At 38.2% G+C, this 25829-nt stretch overlaps 1 protein-coding gene across 3 annotated transcripts in view; it reads right to left on the bottom strand.

The window, feature by feature from the left end:
- Positions 1-25829, bottom strand: part of ccdc18 (coiled-coil domain containing 18) — a 49204-nt gene that overhangs the window by 20885 nt on the left and 2490 nt on the right. For 2 of the 3 annotated variants that reach the window (XM_051700463.1, XM_051700464.1), the window contains exons 4-20: positions 20054-20203; positions 19663-19772; positions 19442-19570; positions 19173-19269; positions 18955-19076; positions 18255-18543; positions 17144-17222; positions 16801-17018; positions 16230-16340; positions 12682-12813; positions 12464-12598; positions 12259-12336; positions 10396-10512; positions 10099-10266; positions 2698-2840; positions 1906-2069; positions 611-824 (exon numbers count right to left, since the gene is read on the bottom strand). In XM_051700463.1, the coding sequence (XP_051556423.1) occupies positions 611-824; positions 1906-2069; positions 2698-2840; positions 10099-10266; positions 10396-10512; positions 12259-12336; positions 12464-12598; positions 12682-12813; positions 16230-16340; positions 16801-17018; positions 17144-17222; positions 18255-18543; positions 18955-19076; positions 19173-19269; positions 19442-19570; positions 19663-19772; positions 20054-20203 (2456 nt within the window). Of the gene's footprint in view, positions 1-610; positions 825-1905; positions 2070-2697; positions 2841-10098; positions 10267-10395; positions 10513-12258; positions 12337-12463; positions 12599-12681; positions 12814-16229; positions 16341-16800; positions 17019-17143; positions 17223-18254; positions 18544-18954; positions 19077-19172; positions 19270-19441; positions 19571-19662; positions 19773-20053; positions 20204-21335; positions 21403-25829 lie in introns of those variants that run through there. The other variant, XM_051700465.1, reaches the window with a different exon arrangement.

The following is a 25829-nucleotide window of genomic DNA, read 5'->3' as shown; positions in this document are numbered from 1 at the left end:
TTAGGATACAAAGGGTACATAAATATAAACATATAAAACTTAAATATACACCAATAAATTACATTTATTACATTATGGCATATAACACTGGTTACTGAATGCAAAAATTATGAATTCTAAATTAATAAATTCTAATATTTACAATAAAATAAATGATTACACAAACAATATATTAGAGCAGCATAACATGGTTTTTATTTTTATATCCAAAGTGTGTCTGTTAATATGTATAAATCTAAAATGTTTGAAACTGGGATTGGGAAATAAAAAAGAAACCACATATGTCTCTGTTATGACAATTTAACAGGAAGAATAAAAAAAAGCCACCAAAACCCCACATCGGGTATTTCAGAGGAAATGTTTGTCCTTTTGTGTATCCCATGAATTAAAAAACTAAATTTAAGTCAACTGATTAATTGTGCTTGTGCTTTAAGACATGTAGAGATCCATCATGTAAAAGGCATATGAGTAACAAAAAGGTGCTGAATTTAGGTGTCCTTAAAACCTTTTCCTGCCAATCATAAGAAAGGACAAAATGAATATGCTCAATATCCAGTGATAGACAGACTGCTTTGATGTCCAGCAGTCATGGTGAGTAGTAGCAGCTCACCTGAGCTCAGCAGCAAGTTTATCAATGGCTGCTTGCTGCTGGTCTGAAGTCAGCTGTGTCTGCTTCAGCACATCTCTCAGCTCCTGCAAGTGGTCCAGAGTGTCTGACAGCTCTCCACGCACTTCCTGCAACTGTCCCTCCAGCAACTGCGCCCGCTGCAGTGAATTTCGCCTGTCCATATCACTGCGGTGGAGCTTCTCTTCCAGGTCGATAACTGAGACAAACAGACAAAAACAAATAAGACTATTATTTTCATCTCCCAAACAATATTACAGATAAATAGAAAGAAAAAGGAAAAGGGGCAGGGTGACAGAGGAAAGGAAAGAAAAGAAAGGGGAAAAGAAAAAAGGAAGAAAAGAAAAGGAGAGGATAGGAAAAAGGAAAAGAAAAGGGAAATGAAAAAAGAATGGAAAAAAGGAAAGAGTAAAGGAAGGAGGAAAGGAAAGGGGAAATGAAAAGGAAAGGAATGGAAAGGAGAAATGAAAAATTACAGAAAAGGAGAGGAAAGGAAAAGAAATGGAAAAAGGTAAATAGAAAGGAAAGTAAGAAGGAAAATAAAAGGAAGAGGAAATGAGAAACAAAAGGAAAAATGAAAGGAAAAATTAAATGAGAAGGAAAGAAGGGGTAAGGAAAAGGGAAATAAAAAAATTGAAAGAAAATTAAACGAGAAAGGAAAAGAAAAAAGGAAAGAAAAGGAAAGAAAAGGAGAGTAAAAGAAAAAGAGGAAAAGAAAAGGGGAATGAAAAGGAAAGGAACAGAAAGGAGAAATGAACAATGAAAGAAAAGGAAAGCAGAGGAAAGGAAAAAGGAAATCAAAATGGAAGGGGAAAAAGGAAAGGAAAAAGGATAGGAAAGGAGAAACAAAAGGACAAGCAGAAATTAAATGACAGGAAAAAGGAAATGAAAAGGGAAAGGAAAGAGAATGGGAGTGCCTTGTTTAAGGGCACATTGGGAGACTGATGATTATGTAGAAGAAAAAGGGTGGGCATTTTCAAACCAGGATGGGTGTTTTTCATTTGCCTATCACATAGAGATTCCCTACTTTCATGGATAGTTGAAAAACACCTATGCTGGTTTGAAAACGCCCACTGATTGGGAAACGCCCATTTTTGTTCCACAGAGACCTATCCTTCCACAGTGGTGGTAGTTCATGGAACAGCCCCTAAAGGGATTCAAGCCTCCAAACTGTCGGATATAACACCACATCGTTCGCCACTTGGCTACACCACCTCTGAGACATCTCAAATAAAAAGTTGCCTGTTATGATTTTTGCTGAAGTCTTTGGTACCGCATACCCATTTCACTCTTTTTATCCAGCAGGCCTTTGGTCTCCTTGAGCGTGTCCTCCATCTGACTGAGCTGAGATGCTTTAGCACTGCTGTCTCTCCTCAGACGCAACAGCTCCAGCTCCATGTCTGACAGCTCCACTCGACACTTACTCATCTCTGAGCTCAGCTGCCTGAAGAAGAAAAAAGAAAAAGAAAAACACACACACATACACACACAGTTTAACAAGTGTCTTTTTGCAAGTACTTCAAGCAATGTACCAAATACGGTCTTAAAATGACTACAGATAAAATAAAACTGTCTTTAGAGAAAGAGTTAACTGTGACCTCTCAAAAAAACAAGCAATGGCAATCCTGCCTAGATTTGGCCCTTTGGTGAACAGCCAATACGTGAAGTGATTTCTTTCTCTCTCTAGATAAGCATAAAGACCACTGTAAGCAGTATATATAGAGAATGAGTGCAGCAGGAGTGGCTTTGGAAACAAAAAGGCACTGAAGCCACACAACAGTCATAAGACTGTCTCAAAGGACACCCTCAGGACAAGACACATCCTACTTCTGTTGCCACTATGTAGTGCCTTGAAAAGCCAGCATCCAGTTCAGAACATCTCTGGTTTGATTTCTCATGTGAAGATCTGTTGTGACAAGACAGCAGCACTGACCAAAAAGGACAAAGATCAGCTGAACTTGGACACAACATCAACATACAGATGTTTATGAACATCTCATACAATGCAGTTTTACATAAGGACCCTTTTGGGAGAAGAGGTAAACAAGGATTGAAATATCAGGTGGTCTCACGTTATGGAGTCGGATAGTTCCACAGCCTGTCTCTCTTTCTTCTGCACCTCCTGGGTGGCCTCCTCCACCTCTCTCTCCCTTCTCCTCAAGGCTTGAGACAAGGCTGTGCGCTCCTTGTCTAACTCTTGCTCCAACTGGGACACCTGAGGGTGATCACTAAATGTTATGCCTTTGACTATGTATACAGATGAGAGACATCTTTCAGCCAATCAATGAGATTATTGTGTAAATTGTTTTTGCTTTTCTCTAAAACTAAATTAGTTTAGCAAGCCATGGCCTATACCTCAGAGCTAGATAACGGAAATGCCACGAGTTTGCACTTAAGCACATTAAGGGGCTTTGACTACCATGAGACTATTGTATTAAATTACTTTCTCAGGGCTAAGACCATCATATGATCATATGGTTCTCTATCTATAATCTAAACAAGGAATTACAGTATTATCATAATATTATAGGTGTTTGTTGAATTTAAAGCTGAACAACTTGTTCAGTTAAATGTTTTCCATACACATTTTGTTTTGTGCTGGAGCAGAACATCCCAGAAGCATGGCCATAAATATATTGACACACATAAATGGCTCCAGTATTCATTGATCAGCAGTTAATAAGGGTGACATTTACCAATCACACTGTTCTGGTAAATAAATAGGAAACATACAAAAATGCTCAGGCCCGAGTGAGTATATTATGTTTGATTTGGTGTTTCATCATTTAATCATATTAGAATTGCTGGCATGTTTATGGTAGGGTGACCATATTGTGGTTGCCCAAAAAGAAGACATTGTGGACCAGGGGCTGTTTAAGAAATTTTATATACAGTAACTTTAATTCATTTAATAATGGCCATAAAATAAAAACAGAAAAGTTTAGATGCCATTCAAAAATAATTTTAATACTACTGCACTTCACACTTTTCAGTCCTCCTAGGTGCCTAGGTTTAGCCTACTAAATCTTCCCTGAAGATAAAATTTTTATGACAAACTTCCTTTGGTTGATGATTTGTGCTTGTCACATATTATTTAGTATGGATAGTGTGTAAATAGAGACACAGGGCTTGTTTCTCCCCTCACATGGCCTGAGCGGTGTTCTTGTTTATTGACTTTAGGGTTTGCCATTGACACACAAGTGCCAGATTTACAGGTCACATACAAGGGTTGCACTTCAAATATCTAATGGATTGAGTTGTAAAATTTCCATCATGGTCTTTTTTTATCCGTCATATTAGTTCAAACATGTTTAGTTAAAAATTGACAATGCATAGCAAGCGTGAGTCTGATGAAACAGGTGTTCAATTTAATAATTTGCAGAGTTGGGGAATGTACTTTTAAAAGTGCACTTACATTATTGATTTTTCTGGCTGAGAGCGGCAGAGCACTCTGGCACAAAAATTACTTTGAAAAATTACTTTTCAGTCAGAATAATCACATAAGGACATGTAAACGTGTGAAAACTGATCCACAGTATGAAATACACAGTGTGTATGATAGTCCTTATTGTAGAGAACACCTAAATATGAAGATAAAGCCAAATCCCAGACAATTTTAAACAATTCTGAAATCCCTGCCGTACACTTTTTTTCAGATCCAAAAAAGATATATGGTCACCCTAGTTTATGATTTTAAGTCAGTTGCAGTAAATAATGAAAAACATATTGGGTCCCACTTTACACCGATCAGCCACAACATTAAAACCACCTACCTAATACTGTGTAGGTCCCCCTCGTGCCGCCAAAACAGCGCCAACCTGCATCTCAGAATAGCTTTCTGATATGATATTCTTCTCACCACAATTGTACAGAGCGGTTATCTGAGTTACCGTAGACTTTGTCAGTTCGAACCAGTCTGGCCATTCTCTGCTAACCTCTCTCATCAACAAGGTGTTTCCATCCATAGAACTGCCGGTGACTGGATGTTTTTTTGTTTTTGGCACCATTCGGAGTAAATTCTAGAGACTGTTGTGTGTGAAAATCCCAGGAGCTCAGCAGTAAAATAAATTTCTAATGAAAAAGGTTACTTTTACTTCGTTACAATGGGCGGCGTTCCTGTCGTCACATTACTGGGTTTAATTTTAATGAATGTGTAATTTTTAATGAGAGATTATTGAATGGGACTTTTACAACAGCGGAAGTTCACAGCTGCGTGCGCTGTCACAGACTGTCACTCAAGCCGAGTCCATCACTGCTGCAGCATAATGCTCTTCAAACTAAATGAAAAACTTTCTTCGCTCTGCACAGTGAAAAAATTGTTTCGTCATGCAACATCATTTTACACCAAGACTGATATTTCAAGATTAAAACTGCAGCTCCAATTTAAGGCAGCACGCTGAGGTAAGTTGTGGTTCTAACGATAATGCAGGCTTTTCTGTGATATGGTGATGGTAATTTTGAGGGTGATTCTGTAATTATGGGCTCTTATGACATCAGTTTTTAGGTGTACATTTTTAAATCAGTGCAGCAATATATCAGCGTGCTTTGTCCCCGCGTCCCACATGTAATGAGCAGTATTTACATATTTACCCCATGCCCTCAAGGGGGTACTGGAAACTATCGCAGCTACTTCGGGCTGATTAACAGTATAAATCCGTGTAAACATCCAAGTTAAGTATAAATGCCTTTTGCTCTGCCGAACGTGTATTTGACAAATGGAGCGCGAACAGACAGCATTTCTGCGCGTGGTGCCCTATGCAGCACTGTGTAAAAAACTAATGATCTAAATTATTTTGACAGATAAATATATTCTGTGGACAGAAATTCCTTGTTGATGAGAGGTCAACAGAGAATGGGCAGACTGGTTCTAGCTGCCAAAGTCTACGGTAACTCAGTTAACCACTCTGAACAACTGTGGTGAGAAGAATAGCATCTCAGAATGGGTTGGCGCTGTTTTGGCGGCACGAGGGGGACCTACACAATATTTGGCAGGTGGTTTTAATGTTGTGGCTGATCGGTGTATATTAGGTGGGTGTCTTTAACTACTATGTACTTACCTTAAAATAAATACAATATAATATATGTAACTACATATTGTTCTGCAAAAAATCTCACAAAATGTACATTTTCTGCTACTGAGGTTGAGGTACGGGTAGGTTTAGGAGTTAGGGGTAGGGGGTATGGGTTAGGTTTTGGGGTAAGGTTAACAGTGTAACTACATTTGTAATTAAAGGAATATTCCAGGTTTAATACAAGTTAAGCACATTGTGGCATAATGTTGATTACCTTAAAAAATTATTACAACTCATCCCTTCTTTTCTTTAAAAATACTTTGAGTGTTTACAATCAGCATGAAACAGAAGTTGCGACTGACTTTACTTCCGTATTGTGATGTATTTCCGAGTGAAATGGCTTATCGAACAAGGAACAAATGTTGGGTGGGGACTTGATTTTATCCATCGGTTGTTGATTGGATTGTGAAAAGCGGGCGTTGCATAACGGAGTGGAGGCAGAGCTGAATGAGAGTTTGCAGTTGACACAGACACACACACACCCCCCTTCCATCATGCTGCTTGAGCCAGAGCTGGTTACCAGGGAAATTGAGCAGCGATCTCAACACACTGATAATAGCGCATCGCGGTCTTAGTTTACGAAGATGCTGTAGCCGTTGAGAAACGAGTAATAGATCACAATATTTCAACATTTTGAATCACAATACACTAAATATAAAGGGAAAAAACACTTTCTCATGCTGTACATCCCAAGATATCTGCATTTAGATATCTGAATAGACTCCAGAGGCATCCGAGTCACTTTGTATTCAGTAGTGATCACCTCTGCAATTCAAGCATGGAATGTCTCGAACAGAACCGCAAATTCACCATAACTTATCCTTTGAAATGTAAATTCAAGCCAGCAAGTCCATAACAGAGGAAATTTGGGATAAGGAATGGCAGTTTTTGGGAAAAACAGATGAAAATACACCTTTTCATCTCTGCATTAGCTGCTTTGATGGCAGGTTTGTTTTCAAGACTCTTGAAAGGGCAGAGTTAAAACTGACTACCACTTGCAAACATCAGCAGAGAAGAGTCATTTCACTGGAAGAGCAAGTTATGATATTTTGATTAAAGATTACGAGGTCAAGAAAAATTATAAAAAAGAAAATATGCATGGATGAATTCTTCACAATAAGACCAGTAACATGCATCAATAAAATAAAAAGGGTCAATTTGTATTTCATGCCGACTTTAAAAGGCAGAAATGTGAAGCTTATAATTTTATAAAAACACTTACATTAATTCTTCTGTTAAAATTAATGTATTATTTGAGCTGCAAAGTTGTTTAAATTTTCATTTTACAGTCATTTTAGTGTTTAAGAGTTTGTTGACAATACATCGTCATGGCAATGAAGTTGCAAAATTGGCACAGAAAAGGTTAGTAAGTGATTTTATCACTAAAATCATGTTAACACACATATTGTTTATGTCTTGTGGCTATACTTTTGAAAAAGTGAGTATTTTAACGTTTACAGATTTGCTCCATTCACTTCTATTGTAAGTGCCTCACTGGAACTCAGATTTTTGCTTTTTTTTAAAGGAAGGGCAAGTCAAAAAATTTTTTGGGTGGTAATCAATACTATGCCACAAATGCTGTTGATTGAGCTTAGCTTGTATTGAACCCAGAATATTCCTTTAAATGCAGGAATTTTAAATGAAAGTACAATGCAACAACACGTATGTCCATAATAAGTACAATGTATCAAATGTTTAAGTACATAGTAGTTAAAGACACCTAATATAAAGTGGGTCCAAATATTGTAGTTTCTGCTAGTCAGCCCATATGCTGTCTGCATAAATCTGACAAAGATCTATGTGTGTGCTACTTTTTCCAATCTAGCCATACTTTGTGGAAAAGAATAGCTGAAAAATGCCCAAGAAGGCATTTTTTGAAGGCATCATATTGAAGTCTGCATCCGGTCTGGAAAAAAATTGACACGCCCTAAATCAGACATGGGAAATTTTCGGCCCTCTACATGGTTTAATCTGGCCTGTGCTTCATTTATCCTAAAAGCATTTTTTCATTGGATATTTTAGTTATCTTGCATTGGGACCTAACGCGCCTCTACAAGCATTTAACATTTATCAGCGTTGCCAGATAAGAGATGCAAACCCCCCAATTAGAGATTTATACTTGCACAAATTGGAAATATTTTGCCTAATGTTATACTTATTTTGTGCAATCTGGCAACCATGCATGAGAGTGCGCTCTTTCTAGCTCTCGCTTTCCCCTTTGAACGAACTTAGCGATCTCTAGTGCGATATTCTTCTGCTCAAAGAAAAGTGTTATACAGCCCCTCTGTGTCCATTCTTGAGGCTGCTTGTGCTGTTTGGTGCTACTAATTTTGCAAGCAAACTAGTGTTGTCACGGTACCAAAATTTCAGTAGTCGATACCAATACCAGTGAAATTTCACAGTTCTTGATACCAATTTCGATACCACAGCAAAAATATGCTAATATGATAATGTGCTATTGAACACACTAGTTTGGTTATTTTTAATAATTATTTTAATAATTATTATTATTTTCCAGAACTCCATGTTTTAATGTTTAATTTAATTTCATCATCAAAATGGTGTCTAATCAATTAATTCTTAACACTTTAAACAATGGAACTTTGGAAAATGTCACTGCATTTTTTTTTTTTTATCTTTTATTCAACAGCAGTCTTGCATGTGATATATTGCTTAATTATTCTTATTCTTATTATTATTACAGTGAATATTACATTTTACTATACAGTTGTTATATATTTCTGTCACAATTTCAGGCATCTAGCTTTTATTTTGAATGGTGCTTTTATTATGATGTGTGTTTTTTGCCAGAAGATTTAGTTTTCCAGATAAACAGATCGGGACATGGCCCAGTGTGATCACTGAAGACTTTTATGTCACGTCTGAAATCTTATCGGTTTACACTGGCCTTTGAGTCTGACAAATGGAATGTTGGACACAGTTTTGGAGTGTTTGTATTTTGTGTTTTAGATTACTGGTGTTTGTGTATGTGGTCATTTTTAAATGTTATATATTAAATTATTTTACTGTGAAGCACTTTGAACTCTGTTGTTCTAAAGGCTATATAAATAAAGTTTGAGTTGAGACTAGAGCGCAAATGCTGTGATTTAATTATATAAATATGTAGTTTACACGTGCTGTGAGGTTCAGAATGGATTAGTGCTCTGCTATGTCATCTGATACAACGCGCATGATTCTCAATGTCGGTTGCATTTCCAGTGTTTGGGTGGTCGGATTTATACATTCAAAGTATAAGATAAGATTGCAGCTGTTAGCGGTTTAATAAACCATACTAGGACATGTCACGATTTTAATTTGATACATTTTCCATTTCAGTGTATAAGGAGTAACAGAGCACACATTCAAAATAAGCCTGTGAGCATTTTAAAGCTGTTGTGTGTCAGTCAAACTGCGCGCTGCTACCAGATTGAGTCGGTGCTACCGGTATTGCAGAAACACTGGTAACGTTACACCTTTTTATTTTAGTATCGACTTGGTACCGAAGTACCGGTACGTTTGACAACACTAGAGCAAACCTTCTCAGTGATGAACTTTAATCAAATCTAAACATAGATCTCGGCATCATTGACATGCAAGCAAAAGCAAGCGAGAGACAAATATCTTTTTTTTTTATTTGTGCAGTTTATATGCTGAAGTCCGTCGCACCTGTATTTTAATTTAACTCTTGCAGTAATCATTTATCATAGTCATGCAGCCTGTTTTATTCAGTTGTGTGCTAAATGGAAAGCCAAACCATTGGTGGACAAACTATTGATGAGACCCACATCATGACCCTTTTAGAGCGTAAACGGGTAATGTTTTGAGAATAAATAAAGTAAACTGGCCCGCTTTGCGACAGACATTAAAAGTTCTATAATTTTTATTTATTTAATTTTTTTTAATAAAACAGATCCCTGATGTAGAGTGTGTTAAATTGAATAAAAAATGACCAGGGAAGTAGAGATGATAAAATAAATAATTTATAATAAGCTCAGCCTTTATTCAGTTTTTTTAATGGCTTATAAAAAAAGTATCTACATTTGTAGAGCAATAGAATACTTTAGACAATTACAGAATAGTTCCATTAGTCAAATTTACACTTCAAAAAATTTAGTACACATCTATTTCTGGGCTTAAAAGATACAAGAACCAAATCAGTGCAGAACATTGTATCTCAAAAGGCATACAATGTGACCCCCATGCACTATTTAAGACTTAGACTTGGTAAACAGTGCATGGGTCATACTACTTTTATTATGCTTTTTTTTGTTGCCTTTTTTGGTGCATGATAGCATCAGTCTCCCTTCTCTTATTATGTTGGAAATCATTCTTCTTTTGTGTTTCTCAAGAAAGCCAAAGTCATCCCCCCATTGTGATAGCCAGGTAAAGGCATGTGTGTACCTGGCTCTGCAGCTGACTCTGGCTCTCCTCCAGCTGTGCAATGCGTGACGTGCTCTCCTGCAGCATGGTGTGCTGGTTCTCAATGGAGTCCTGCAGCTGCAGGTTCTCCTCACTGGAGCATTGAAAAGCCACACATTTCCTTCTCAACTCTTCCTGCAGCTCTGACAGCTGATAAAAATACTACACTCAGTGACACATTAACAAACATGAGTTACCTACTGACAATCAAGAAAATGCTACACAGGAGGACAGGAAAAGAGTGCTATCCAGAGCGCTTTGATGTTATGGCTGACTGACCTCATAGTTCTTCAGCTCCAGCTGTCTCCCGTGATGTTTTTTCACCTCCTCCATCTGCTGCAGGTGACAACATAGCTCTTCTTTACAGGAGGACAGTTCTTTCTGCAGACTCCTCACCTGGAGAGAAGAGCAGAAAACAGGAAATTACTAAACAATGTGCCCTGAAACAATGCAACACAATGAAGCAACAAGTGATGAATCCTATCTTCTGTGTTAATCTGAGTTTTGTCTTAAAAAGATCCTGAAGTGCCAACATCGACGTAGTATTAATAATAGTAATAATTTTCTGTGTTTATTTGATGTTGATTGCATATTGTACAGGTTGTATTGTTAAATATTTATTTAGAAGAATATGTTTTGTATGGATAAATGACTTGAAAATAATTAGGTACAATTAGTCTACATTGGAGTGTTGTAGAAGCAAACAAAGAAAACCTGATGATACATGTAGACACAGTTTTGTCACCAAATTTTGGTCCATACAATCTTTCTTACAGATGAAAGATTGACCTTGTTTTCTATTTTCATCCCATAGATAAACTCCGCCCACAGCAGAATCTTATTAGTCTAAAAGACTGCTTCACATAGCTGCATATTAAACATAACATATGTTTTGATTGGCTGTGATTATGTTACTTCATGGCAGCATTTCGCATTCATTGAGGACAGAAAAATTACGCTGAAAACTTGTGTTGTACTGTAAGAATGGTTTCAAACACAAATGTAAAGACATTATACTTTAGTCCCTGTCATGACTAAGAAATATGGCTGACGATTAACTGTTAATAATAGTGAATAATTGTGATGATGACAGTTAGGGCTGTCGCGATTTTTAAATAACCATCTGATCACCATTATTTGAGATAATTGCGTTTTTCGTGCACTTTATTTTTTAATCACATTTTACTTTGCAAATATTGTGCACCACAGTTGCACACTTCTCCAAATGATACACTGCAATGCAGATAAAATAACAGATAATCTAGCCAGAAACAGCAGTGAAGAAGAGCTTTGCTGAATATTTCATTTATCTTGTCAGGTATGATAATAATAGTTCATGTTTGCTGGTCATATGCAAGAGGTGAACAAAGCAAAATCACTTAAGAACCAGTAGTAGGCTATTTACAATGTCTGTCTGTAGCTAAACTCAAGCACATAAAGTTTACAGTTAAGATGATGACTTTTACATTTAAAATAATTCTCCAAACTCCACTGAGTCAGTTTAGCCAACATACAAAAATGTTTGGTCAGTTTTTAACTCCGCCTTGAGAGGTACTTCAGAGTTATCTTGGGATGTACAGCACGACTAAGTGTTCTTTAATATTTATATTTAATGTACTGCGATTCAAAATGTTGAAATATTGTGATCTTTACTCGCTTGTTTCTCATTCATCTGCACTGGACTTGCACAATGGCTCCAGCTCGTTGTAATCAAAACTGCGATGTGCTGTCTGTGTTTGCGGGCTGTTTATGGATTAATGTTTTCAGATAGATCAGGCGTTTTCAAACTGGGGTCCGGGGACCCCCAGGGAGCTGCAGAAAATTTCAATAAAACAAATAATTAAATTTGTTTTTTACTGTTTAACTCTGCTGTCTAAAGACATCTAACATTAGTCTAATATTGATTAGAAAGAAGATGCACATTCAACTTAATACACATCCGTTATACAATACGTTATCCAAGGATCCGATAGCAGTCACGGAACGAAGACTATCACAGATAAAGTGCGCAATAATCCGGTTATCTCAAAAAAACACAATCAGGTGATTATTAAAAAAATCGCAACAGACCTTCACTGTTAGGAAGCATCAGTTCATAAGGTTGCTGTGTGGACAAACCAGAAAACAGTTTGTCAGTCTCACCTTTGAAGCAGAGTCAGCAGCCTGCTCTACAATATTTCTAAGTGTCTCTTCACTGTGTTTAGATTTTGCCTTGAAATCCTGTCCAAGAAACAGAGAATAATTAAATGAGCTATGAACACAAACTCATAATACATGCAATTCATTCCCTTCATCATAACTGACACATTTCTTTGGGGTGAGTACAAATGAATGGGTCAGATCTGACCTCAGTAAGCTGATCTATGGTGGTCTGCAGAAGGGCAGCTCTCTGTTGTGACTCCAGCTTCTCTGTACGAATGTCAGACACATGTTGCTCCAGCTCCTCAATTTCAGTCTGCTTCTGAACCAGAGACAACTGCAGCTGGAAAACATGTTCACACTCAGGACTTATTTGAACTAGTGCAATATTATTCATAAGCACATACATACACAATGAACACTTACCACCTCTATTCTGTCCTCCATTTCCTTGCATTTGTGTGATTGTGCAATCTTGGACTTCTCTATAGTCTGATGATATTCCCTCTGTTTTTTGTTCAAGACTGACTGGTAGTGTTGAATGCTGCTGGCCTTCTCCTAATTTAATGCCGGTACAAAGAACAGCATAAATTTCTGTTCAAAGGTTTGTTTTTCATGAAAAATGAGCAAAACAAATTTTAATATACCGCTAAATTCTGTAATAAGGAATGTTCCTACAATCGCAGCAATTCAAGCATGATGTATCACCTTGCTGTGGCAGTAGTGGGCAGTCAGCTCCAGCTGTACAGGCAAGCGCCTATGAGAGCAACAGGCAATGCAGCCTTCCACAGATGTGCTTTTGCACTCAGTGGACCGAGCACAACAGACTCCAGGTATCTACAGACGCGTTTTTCAATGTTTCAAACTACATTTAACTTGACACAGCATCCTGAAAGCACAGCGCTTATGATTAGAGATGCTTAAACCTAGTGAAACGCAACACAACCAAAGTGAGACTCCAGAAGTAGGCCAATAATATAGTTATGTTCATTGACAAGGAAATAAAACAAACAATATTTTGACTTTTAAGCCATTGGTGCATAATATATTTATATGATGTAATGTATTTGAATAATCTGACTTATAATATTTATTATACATTACACCGATCAGCCACAACATTAAAACCACCAGCCTAATATTGTGTAAGTCCCCCTCGTGCTGCCAAAACAGCGCCAATCCGCATCTCAGTATAGCATTCGGAGATGCTATTCTTCTCACCACAATTGTACAGAGCGGTTATCTGAGTTACTGTAGACTTTGTCAGTTCAAACCAGTCTGGCCATTCTCTGTTGACCTCTCTCATCAACAAGGCATTTCCATCCACAGAACTGCAACTCACTGGATGTTTTTGTTTTTGGCACCATTCTGAGTAAATTCTAGAGACTGTTGTGTGTGAAAATCCCAGGAGATCAGCAGTTACAGAAATACTCAAACCAGCCCATCTGACACCAACAATCATCCATGTGATTATCTAATCAGCCAATCGTGTGGCAGCAGTGCAGTGCATAAAATCATGCATATACGGGTCAGGAACTTCAGTTAATGTTCACATCAACCATCAGAACAGAGAAAAAATGTGATCTCAGTGATTTGGACCGTGGCATGATTGTTGGTGCCAGATGGGCTGGTCTGAGTATTTCTGTAACACAGTATTTCACTATTACGCAGGTGGTTTTAATGTTGTGGCTGATCGGTGTATATATACAGTATATATTAGGGGTGTATTGGTTCTCAGTAAAAAAATGAACCATACGGTTCACCAACCACGGTTCTGTAAGCATTTGCTCCGCGGTTCATCTCTAGTTTAATAACGCATCTGGATCATAGAGTTTGGGAAAGAAAAAGCGGCAAATAGACATGTGCAGTTGTAACATCCGCTAATGCACCTGTATGGCTCTGTAGATAGACACACTCCGCCTGTGTTTCACGTGTGTCAACTTTCTACAGAGAGAAGCCGTCCTATTAACTGTAAGTATGTTAAATCAGTTGATGACATCACAGTTCTGTACGCGTTAGTTGGCAAAATGGCAAGCGGAGAAAACAAGCCACAAGAAAGAAGCCCCTGCATCATTTAAATCTCCTGTCTGGGAGGGCCCGGGTAGCTCAGCAAGTAAAGACGCTAACTACCACACCTGGAGTTGCAAGTTTGAATCCAGGGCGTGCTGAGTGAATCCAGTCAGGCTTCCTAAGCAACCAATTGGCCCGTTTGCTTGGGTGGGTAGAGTCATGTTTGGTTAACCTCCTCATGGTCACTATAATGTGGTTCTCGCTCTCGGTGGGGTGCATGGTGCGTTGTGCTTGGATGCCGCGGAGAATGGCATGAGCCTCCACACGCGCTAGGTCTCCACGGTAACGCGCTCAACAAGCCATGTGTTAAGATGCGCGGATTAACTGTCTCAGACGCGGAGGCAACTGAGATTCGTCCTCCGCCACCCAGAATGAGGCGAGTCCCTACGGCACCACGAGGATCTAGAGCGCATTGGGATGCCAAAATTGGGGAGAAAAAAAAGTCTCCTGTCTGGGAACTTTTACTTTATGCAGTCAATTACAACAGCGATGGTCAAAAAAACATTTACAACACAGGCACTGTTTGCAGACACTGCTCGATGCGAGTGCCGTATCCTGGTAATACATCGATATTTGATTAGCTATTTACGCTAACATCACATATATTGCGTGCAGTGTGCACAGAGCCACAGGTGAGCCCGAAACTGCACACAGACACACTCCCTTACATCTTTAAGCAGGCACTCGGTGACTGACATGAAACAAGATAGCCAAAGTTATGTTGACCTTACTCCGTTGATGAAGATGTGTGATTTCCGCATATGATTAAAATACTCGAGTTGCGTTACGACATCCAGTTGCAGAAATACTCAGACCAGCCCATCTGGCACCAACAATCATGCCACGGTCCAAATCACTGAGATCACATTTTTTCTCTGTTCTGATGGTCGTACTCATTTTAATAGCAAGTTTATTTCTTCTATAGTGATGTACAGATTCTAAACGTTGAATATATGTTGAGTTGAGTTTGAAATGCACTTTATGTTGATGCATGTCGCGTAATAATGCAGGTATTAAGTTAAAATGTTGAGTTAGTAATAAGAGAAAAAAATTTTTTAGTTAAGGACCCTAACGAAAATTAACCATGGTTTTACTATAGTAATATTGTAGTAGCCATGACCGAAATAACAAGGACTGTTGTCACCATGGTTTTCTTAGCAGAAACCATGGTTTTATGTAGTAATACTGTAGTAGCCATATAGTAACCATGGTTTTACTATAGTAATACTGTAGTAGCCATGACTGAAGTAACAATGACTGCTTTTTTTCTTAGCAGAAATCATAGTTTTGATACAATTAACCATTGTTTTACAATGGTAATACTGTAGTTTTCATATAGTAACCTTGATTTTACTATAGTATTGTAACCATGACAGAACCATGTTAATTGTGTGGTTACTATGATTTTACTACAAATACAAATGTTTAAACTATAATTACTGTAGTAAAACCATGGTGATTTGTAGTGAGGGCAAATCTCTTAAAGTGTCTGTTACCAAATAGTATATTTTAACTTTGGATGTGGCAGTAATATTTTTTGCCCCCTAAACATAAACACCGAACTGTACCGAAACCGTGACCCTAAAACCGCGAAACAAACCGAACCGTGAGAAATTTGAACTGTTACACCCCTGATATATACATACTGTACATTTATTTTAATTATTATATACTTTATATACTAAATGATCTTAATTTGGGGGCCTTTCTCAGTAAATATTGACATATGCGATTAATTGCGATTATTCGATTAATCGGCACATCTTTAAAATTTAATCAATTGACAGCCCAAATTTATGAGCAATTTACAATGAAATTAGTTTTGCTGGCGTTTCATGAATAAATTCCATTGTTCGCTTTATGTGTGATATTTTGTATGTGTGTATATTCAGTACATATGTTACCAAGAGCTCTTGTTCAAGCTGGTTGGTCTTTATTGCTGCCTGGGAATAAGCTGCACTCTTCTCCTGCAGTTGTTTCTCCAGTACGACAACACGTGAGCTCTTCCTTTTTAGCTGAAAAACAATATTTTAGCCAAAAAGTTAGGCTGATGTAATTCTAGCATATTTAAAACATTATTGGGCAATTGTAGGGCTAACACCATGTACAAAAAGGGACATGGGGTAATACATAGCCTTGTTTAAACCTGGTATTAACATCCTGATAAGATCACAAATGGACAGCAGTAAACACAGGTGTAAATGGGGCCAAAATGTTATGTGATCAAATCACTCAAACCACATTTGGAGGTAAGATTAGATAGATAGATTAGATAGTAATATTCAGTGGTTGACAGTAAAGATTACATCCTCAAACTAATCACATGATTTATCCATGTCATTACAGCTATTATTATCAGACCAGAATCATTACCTTGTAGTAACATGCAAGACAAGCACATGTAATCTCAATGTATTTATAATGGAATAGAAATAGATTTCATGTTTCAGTCTGGAGATTTGAGGGGCCTCTCACCTCTTTCTCAAAGGAGGTGGCTTGAGCAGCTTTATTCAGGAGCTGATTGTGGAGCTGCTGGTAGTGAGAGGATCTCTCAGTGATGGAGGTCTGCAGGGAGGAGATCTCCTCCTGAGCTCTGGTCAGTCTCTCCTGCAGACCCTGTGCAGCACTGGCCTGCCTGCTCCTCTCTCGCTCAGCCATCTGCAGCACTGGCAACAGCTTCTGATAGCGCTCACCTAAATGAACAAGTGAGAGATTATCCAATAAGTTACTTCAGAACACAATAGGAGCATGAATAAGTGAAACTGAACAGTCTCAAGAACAGTTTTAAATGACTAGCAGCAATCATTTCATTACTCACCACTCTTGTGTTCAATAGTGCTGGTATATGACTGAGAAGGCAGCAGACAGGGGTTTACACATAACGCACCCTCACGATTCTGAAACACAAGTCACATCTAAGTCAATGATATACACTGTGGTCCAAAAGTTTGAGATCACATTGAAAATATGGGATTTAAAAGTAGAATGTCATGATTTTAGAAAATGTAAAACATAGAATGTTTATATAAGAAATGTTTAAGACGTAAGTTTACAATTCAAAGCAAATTTTCAACACTGATCATGTTAACTCCTTAGTACAAAAGTTGCTTTCCTTGCTTCCATTGAAGCACACAAGATTATCCTTTGATTTTTTATTTTTTTTTCCCTTTTCTCCCCAATCTGGAATGCCCAATTCCCAATGTGCTCTAAATCCTCGTGGTGGCATAGTGACTCGCATCAATCTGGGTGGCAGAGAACGAATCTCAGTTGCCTCTGCGTCTGAGACCGTCAATGTGCGCATCTTATCACGTGGCTTGTTGAGCGCATTACCGCGGAGACCTAACGCGTGTGGAGGCTTCACGCCATTCTCTGGGGCATCCACATACAACTCACCACGCGCCCCACCGAGTGCGAGAACCACATTATAGCGACCACGAGGAGGTTAACCCAACGTGACTCTACCCTCCCTAGCAACCGGGCCAATTGTTTGCTTAGGAAGCCTGACTCCAGGTGTGGTAGTCAACGTCTTTACTTGCTGAGCTACCCAGGCCCCCTCCTTTGAGCACTCCTAAATGTTGGCATAACATGGATCATCAGGTTTTAAACAAACTTGTGAAGTCCATGTAGGGCTGCACAATTAATCAAATAAATAATCGAAATTACAATTAGAGCAGCACAATTAACTAATCGTGAAAAGTGTCAATTACAGCATTCCACTGAGGTCTACTCCTGTTGTGCGTAAAAAAAAATACAAAAGAAAAAAGAAAAAGAAAAACTATTTAAAACGTGTTTTTTGCAGCAGTCACAGACATGTCCATTGGTCGATTTCTAAATAAAAAATGCAGGACCAGACATTCCATTTTCATGTCTGTCTGATAATACTATAGATAACTTAAAGAAAGAGAATGTGCGTGTGTGTATTCCAGCACCTCTCTCAGATGTAATAAGTCCAGAATGCTCTCTAGGCTGATCAGCTCTGCTCTGTCTTGCTCTCTCTCTCTGTTTGCTTGAGCAACCCTCTGCTCCTGACAGGCCGTGAGGAGACGCAGGTCCTCGTTCTCTCTCCTCAGTCGTGCTACCTCTTGCAGCTGTGCCTCCTTCTCAGTCAGCTCCTTCTGCAGCCGTTTCAGCTGATCTGAAAGCTGCTGCACCTGAGACAGCAGCTGCACACGCTCCGTAGAGAGACACTCAGATCGACCATAAACCTCTTTCAGCTCACTGACCAGACCGAACATAAACACCAGTTACGACTAAGATTTACAGTACTCATTCCAAATAGTCTGCAAAGTGTTCATGCCAGCTCGAGTGCATACTGACATTAAAGCAAAAGAAGAACATACTACTAAGAAGTTCTACAACAACAACAGTATTCGACAAATAAAAGAAATTCATGTTCATTTTTCAATTCAACTTTTCACTGAAATTGTTAATATAAAATTAAAAAGAAAAACTGTATTAAATTATAAAAATAAAAAATAGAAGCATTTTCACAAAGGGCGGTTTCGGCATCATTACTGAAACAAGTTTACATCTGTGCTCTTCAGTCCATTGTTGATGAGTGATCTTTATAACCCACAATAATAAAAATCAATGAATAAGCAAGACTACTGGTTTTGGATGCTCTTTTACCAGATGTTCTGACATAGACTCTCCTTCTCTCTCTCCAGCTCAGCACACTTCCTCTCCAGCTCCTCTCGCTCCCTGTCACACTCCATCAGACTAACTTTAAGCTGATCCTCACTCTCCATCATCTTTAACAAACACAGAACCAGAATGGTAAATAATACTTTTGTAGTCATTTGAGGAGTAAAAATCACAGAGCTAATCACAGAAGGAAGGCAAATTACCTTCCTAAGCTTTTCAGACACATCTTCCTTGTAGTCTTTGAAGGCAACAGTGAGCTTCTCTGCATTTCGGAGCGCTTGGTTTCTCTGCTGCTCCGCACTGTGAAAGAAACAAGTGTTTTATATTTAATCTCTTATTAAGCTGTGTGGTTCCAAGAAAAGCTAAAAGATGTCCTGACATCACAGTATGTGCAACTGAGGTAATTAAAGTGATTACAGTGCCCTGGATTAATCGGTCTGTGACGTTTGCTTGAGCGTAACTCATCTCATACCGTTTCCCCAGATGTGTTCTTTCTTCTAGTTCAGCTTTAACAACTCTCAGCTCATCTCTGAGCTTCTCCACCAGCCTGTTGCTCAATAGCACTGTCTTTTCTCTTGCTTCCAACTTCTGCTCTGCATCCCTGAAGTCATAAGAACATGCTGGTCTAGTTATCTGTCAGGACAGCATGCGATTCTTTGAGGAGAATGTAAGTGGTACAGAAACTACACATACTCTAAAGCTCTGGATTGAGTCTCCAGTTCTGTCTCAAGACCCAAAATTTGCTCCTTCATGAGGGGCACACTGGATGTTCTGGCTCCAACAGTGGATCCCAACACATGAATCTATAGGACAAATATCAGTTAACAATATGAACATCAGTTGCAAAGAATATGTGGGTTATTGACAGTGTTGGTTTCATTCATTTTTGGAAAAACATTTGTAGCATTTTCTACAACAAATAAAAGTTGTTTGCATTTTACTGATACATTCACTGTTCAGGTTCTTGATCAATCCAAGTATGAACACAGGAAATTATTAAGAAATATATACCTCTTATATAACTCACTTAAAAACTCACACAGAGCACCATAATATATAACTGATCTCAAGTGAGGAGCATTACCTTGGACTTTGAGCTGGCTAACTCAAGCTGAGCAGCTTCTAGGTCACTGATGAGCTGCTTGTTCTCCATGACCAAAGAAGTGTTCTCTTGCCTGATGGAGTAGACCTTCCTCCTGAGCACAGACATCTCTGTCTCCATGTCTCTGTCCGGCTACAAAGTAGATGGACACAAAAACATTAATCTCAAATAAGTATAAAAATGTCATTTAAAAAACAAAAGGAGATGTAAGGCAGTATGTTAGTCTCAGTCACCATTCTCTTTCATTGCATTAATTTTCCATTCAATGAAATTGAATGTGACTAAGGCTGTCATTCTGCTTTGGCATCACACATAAGAAAGTAATAGGGGTTTGGAGCAAAATGGGTCCTTTGAGTAAATGATGACAATCTTTTTTTTTCTTTTTATACTATCCCTAAAATCAGTGTTTCCCAATCGGGGGTACATAAGCAGGTTCCAGGGAGTACACGAAAATAATTGGATTTAGCTTTGCCTAACCAATAAAACTAATGTATGACTTAAAATAAAAAAATAATAGGGATTAGGGTTGGGTAAAAATAAAGATTTTCAGATTAATCGCGATCTTCATTTGAACTATGTCGACATATGTTCTTAAAATCCAAGATCAAACTTTTAATATGCTAAATTGAGCACCGAGCTGTAAAGGTTTCGAGAGATTGAAAGTAAAAGTTTGGTTTGACTCGTTCTGTTTAATGTGTGTTCAAGGATGAGATTCATGCCATTTGTCATTGATAATGTCTTATAAATATCTTTTCTGTTCTTTACAGTCAGTTGTTAATCAAAACAACAAAAAACATTTCATTCTAATAAAGAAGCCGTGCAACTTCAGTCTCGTTAATATGTACACTGCCGGTAGTCTTAAAGAGATAGTACCATTTTAGCACTTGATCTACATATCAATGTAAATACAGTGCATTCAGAAAGTATTCAGACCCCTTCATTTATTTCACATTTTGTTATGTTGCAGCCTTATGCTAAAATGCTTTAAAAAAAAAAAAAAAAATCACATCAATCTACACCACACCCCATATGACAAAGCAAAAACCAGATTTTTGATAACTTATTATTGATAACTTTGATAATTTATTAATAAGAAAAAACTGAAATATCACATTGACATAAGTATTCAGACCCTTTGCTACAACACTTGAAATTTAGCTCAGGTGCATCCCATTTCTCTGGATCATCTTTGAGATGTTTCTACACTTTGGAGTCCACCTGTGGTAAATTCAATTGATTGGACATGATTTGGAAAGGCACACACCTGTCTATATAATGTCTCACAGCTGAAAATGCATATCAGAGCAAAAACCCAAGCCATGAGATCAAAGGAACTGCCTGCAGAGCTCAGAGAAAGGATTGTGTCGAGGCACAGATCTGGGGAAGGCTACAAAAACATTTCAGCTGCATTAAAGGTTCCCAAGAGCACATTGGCCTCCACAATTCTTAAATGGAAGATGTTTGGAACAACCAGAACTCTTCCTAGAGCTGGCCACACAGCCAAACTGAGCAATCTGGGGAGAAGGGCCTTGGCAAGAGAGGTGACCAAGAACCCGACGGTCACTCTGGTTGAGCTCCAGAGATCATGTGTGGAGATGGGAGAAACCTGCAGAAGCACAACCATCACTGCGACACTCCACCGATCTGGGCTTTATGGCAGTGTGGTCAGATGGAAGCCTCTCCTCAGCGCAAGACACATAAAAAAAGCACCTAAAGGACTCTCAGATTGTGAGAAACAAGATTCTCTGGTCTGATGAAATGAAGACTGAACTGACTGGCCTCAATTCCAAGTGTCATGTCTGGAGGAAACCAGGCACCGCTCATCACCTGTGCAATACCATCCCAACGGTGAAGCATGGTGGTGGTAGCATCATGTTGTGTGGGTGTTTTTCAGCAGCAGGGACTGGGGGACTGGTCAGGGTTGAAGGAAAGCTGAATGCAGCAAAATACAGAGATATCATTAATGAAAACCTGGTCCAGTACGCTGGTCCAAATCCAGGTGTGCAAAGCTTGTCGTATCATACCCAAAAAGACTTGAGGCTGTAATTGCTGCCAAAGGTGCTTCAACTAAGTACTGAGTTAAGGGTCTGAATACTTATGTCAATGTGATATTTCAGTTTTTTCTTTTTAATGAATTTGCAAAGTTATCAAAAATCTGGTTTTGCTTTGTCATTATGGGGTATGGAGTGTAAATTGATGTGAAAAATTAAAATAATTTAAAGCATTTTAGAATAAGGCTGCAACATAAAATGTGAAAAAAATGAAGGGGTTTGAATACTTTCTGAACGCACTGTATTTGTGATGTAGTACAAATTATGCATGTAAACAATAAAAATGTATGCCTTACATATACATATGCATATATACATATACATATATACATAATAAATAAATAAATATATATATATATATATATATATATATATATATATATATATATATACATAATAAATAAATAAATAAATAAATAAATATATATATATATATATACATACATACACACACACACACACACACACACACACACACACACACATATATATACATATACACATATATACATATATATATACACATATATACACACACACACACACACCAATCAGCCACAACATTAAAACCACCTGCCTAATACTGTGTAAGTCCCCCTCGTGCCACCAAAACAGCACCAACCTGCACCAACGATGCTATTCTTCTCACCACAATTGTACAGAGCGGTTATCTGAGTTACCGTAGATTTTGTCAGTTCGAACCAGTCTGGGCTGGATTTCCCAAAAGCATCTTAAGCATTGCAAGCTTAAGTAGATTGTAGAAACCACTGGCGCCAATGGTCTCTACGATCAACTTAAGCTTGCAATGCTTTTGGGAAACCCAGTCCTGGCCATTCTCTGTTGACCTCTCTCATCATCAAGGCATTTCCATCTGCAGAACTGCCGCTCACTGGATGTTTTTTGTTTTTGGCACCATTTAAGAGTAAATTCTAGAGACTGTTGTGTGTAAAAATCCCAGGAGATCAGCAGTTACAGAAATACTCAGACCAGCCCATCTGGCACCAACAATCATCCATGTGATTATCTAATCAGCCAATCGTGTGGCAGCGGTGCAGTGCATAAAATCATGCAGATACTGGTCAGGAGCTTCAGTTTATGTTCACATCAACCATCAGAATGGGGAAAAAAATGTATCTCTGTGATTTGGAGCATAGCCAGACGGGCTGGTTTGAGTATTTCTTTAACTGCTGATCTCCTGGGAGTTCTGTGGACAGAAATGCCTTGTTGATGAGAGAGGTCAACAGAGAATGGCCAGACTGGTTTGAACTGACAAAGCCTACAGTAACTCAGATAACAGCTCTGTACAACTGTGGTGAGAAGAATATCATCTCACAATGCTACTCTGAGATGCAGGTTGGCGCTGTTTTGGCGGCACGAGGGGGACCTACACAATTTTAGGCAGGTGGTTTTAATGTTGTGGCTGATCGGTGTATACATATACACGTATACATTTATACATATATATGTATATATATATATATATATCTGTATATATTAAATGTATGGACTACCAAAATTACTAAAAGGATAAAAAACTAATGATAAAATAGTTTGTACTAACTTAAAAGGTCTCCTGTAAAATTAAAAGTATTACTGATGGTGCTGTGGGAGTACTTGCAGAAAAAAAGGTTGGGAAACTCTGCCTTAAACAACAAGCATTTAAACGGGTCATGAAATGGAGAATCAAATTTTCCTTGATATTTAGACATATAAGAGGTAACTGTACTATAAAAAGATACTGAAAATGTCAGAACACAAAAATCCTCCCTAGTCTAAAAAGAGCATTTATATCTGCCACCCTGCTGAAACGTCTCATTTTGAAATATGTCTGTTCGTGACGTCAGGAAACATTGCTCATTTCTGGCCCTGCCCACTGGCACACAGTTCAAGTCAAGAGAGCAGGCTTTGTGTGGCTAACTATTCCTAACATAACACCAAAGGGGACCCATCTGGACTATTTTGATTTATTTTTGTATATAAACATGAACTACGCAGACTCTTTGAACGCTGCCATGTATCTCGCTGCTTTTAAAACACGTGGTGTCAAATTACAACTATGAAAGTGAGAAGCAATTTTCTTTCATTCAGCTGCTTCCTCTTGTTGTATTGAGCACAAATGCAACATGGACGTGTTCTTTCAACCATCTGCGCTATTTCTAATTGTTGATTTCAATGTGTTTCCCGTGATGTACACCTCAGTGCGCCTTCAGTATGTGTGTTTCACCATGCTTTGGACTTTGTGTGTTCGTTTTTTTCGGCTCATGTAAATGTGGATGGCTTGAGAACCAGTCATAATACAATTCAAGCTTTGCAAAGGAACCGTTATTGAAGGATGGGGCAGTTAAAAACATTTGGACACAATCAAAAACGTAAGTAAACCGTTTCATTCATGAATATTTCATATGTCATGACTGTTTGATACTGTTTATGGTGCTGCGTGATAACAGTTGTGCTTGAGATGAACAGTTTAATATATTTGGATGCAATGTGTTGGATGTGCATTATCAGGGTTGCTGCAGATACCGTATCCCCATACCAAAACAAACCCAAACAATCTCATAATAAATCATGTATCACAGATTCTTACTTAAACAGGCATGGGCACACATTCAACATGGCCTTAACATTGCTTATCAGTAAAACAGAATAGGATCTACTGTATCCAAGACATGTTTTCCACATATATATCACATATAAAATTGGTTTATGTACCATTATATAAATAAATACAAATTAGAGGTCGACCAATATTGGATTTTGCTGATATGATAATTATGTTGAAAGAAAGGCAATTAATCTGCCAATAGTTTTTAAAATCGGTAGCCTATATTAAATGTTCTTAGTCTTCCTGTGATGGGGAGGGCCAGACAGAGGCTACAAGAGTCCAAATTCAATTAAATTCCAGATGCAGTTTTTAACCAGAAAAAAAATAAATAAATAAAAAATAAAAGATTCGCAGCATGGAACTTTTAATTTTAAAGGCTGAAATACACGGGGACTCTAATTTTGAAATGTATGCACTTCACTGCTTCCAACTGCTCATTCAAGCAGATAAGGGAAATAAAATGTGCACTCCTACAATAATCCACAACGTATTACAATCTAAACAATTCAAAGTAAACATTGTCATATTTAATCAACACTATTCACCTTGTTCAGCCCCGCTGTGCTCTTTTGAATTTTGTCATCTAACTTCCTGTTTGTATTGAAGTGTACAGAGAAGAGTCGATCAAAATGGATTGTGTGGGAGCACAGTCTACTCCACCCCTTTACTATGTGAAAATGCTAGTGAGGTGTTTTGTCTGTCACTCTAAATGTTTGTTTTTTTCCCAGACACCGGCGAGGTAAATTGGACTTGGCAGATCACATTCAGACAGCTATGACACACTGCACTTTTTCATAATACAAACGTATAATTCTGCTTAATTTTTAGGTTTCAACTTGTTAATCATTTGTGTTAAAATGTGTAGTTGACATGAAATTTCCAGCTTGTATTATTTCCAATGCAAATTCATAACATAAAGTGCAGTTGTACTTTTTAAAATTAATTTGTTACCCTACATGTTTTACAGACACTCAAAAATCTGCTCACCTTAACAATAATGCGACAGGTGAATGCAGGTGTATTACAGACCAGGCCAGTGCCCAAGGGCCCTTGACTACCAGGGGCCCGGGGCGGCCCTGGGCTGCAAGGTCTGGCAGCCCAT

Source organism: Myxocyprinus asiaticus, chromosome 6 (assembly GCF_019703515.2).
Source record: "Myxocyprinus asiaticus isolate MX2 ecotype Aquarium Trade chromosome 6, UBuf_Myxa_2, whole genome shotgun sequence".
Taxonomy (NCBI): domain Eukaryota; kingdom Metazoa; phylum Chordata; class Actinopteri; order Cypriniformes; family Catostomidae; genus Myxocyprinus; species Myxocyprinus asiaticus.
This window is presented reverse-complemented; position numbering and strand designations above follow the sequence as displayed.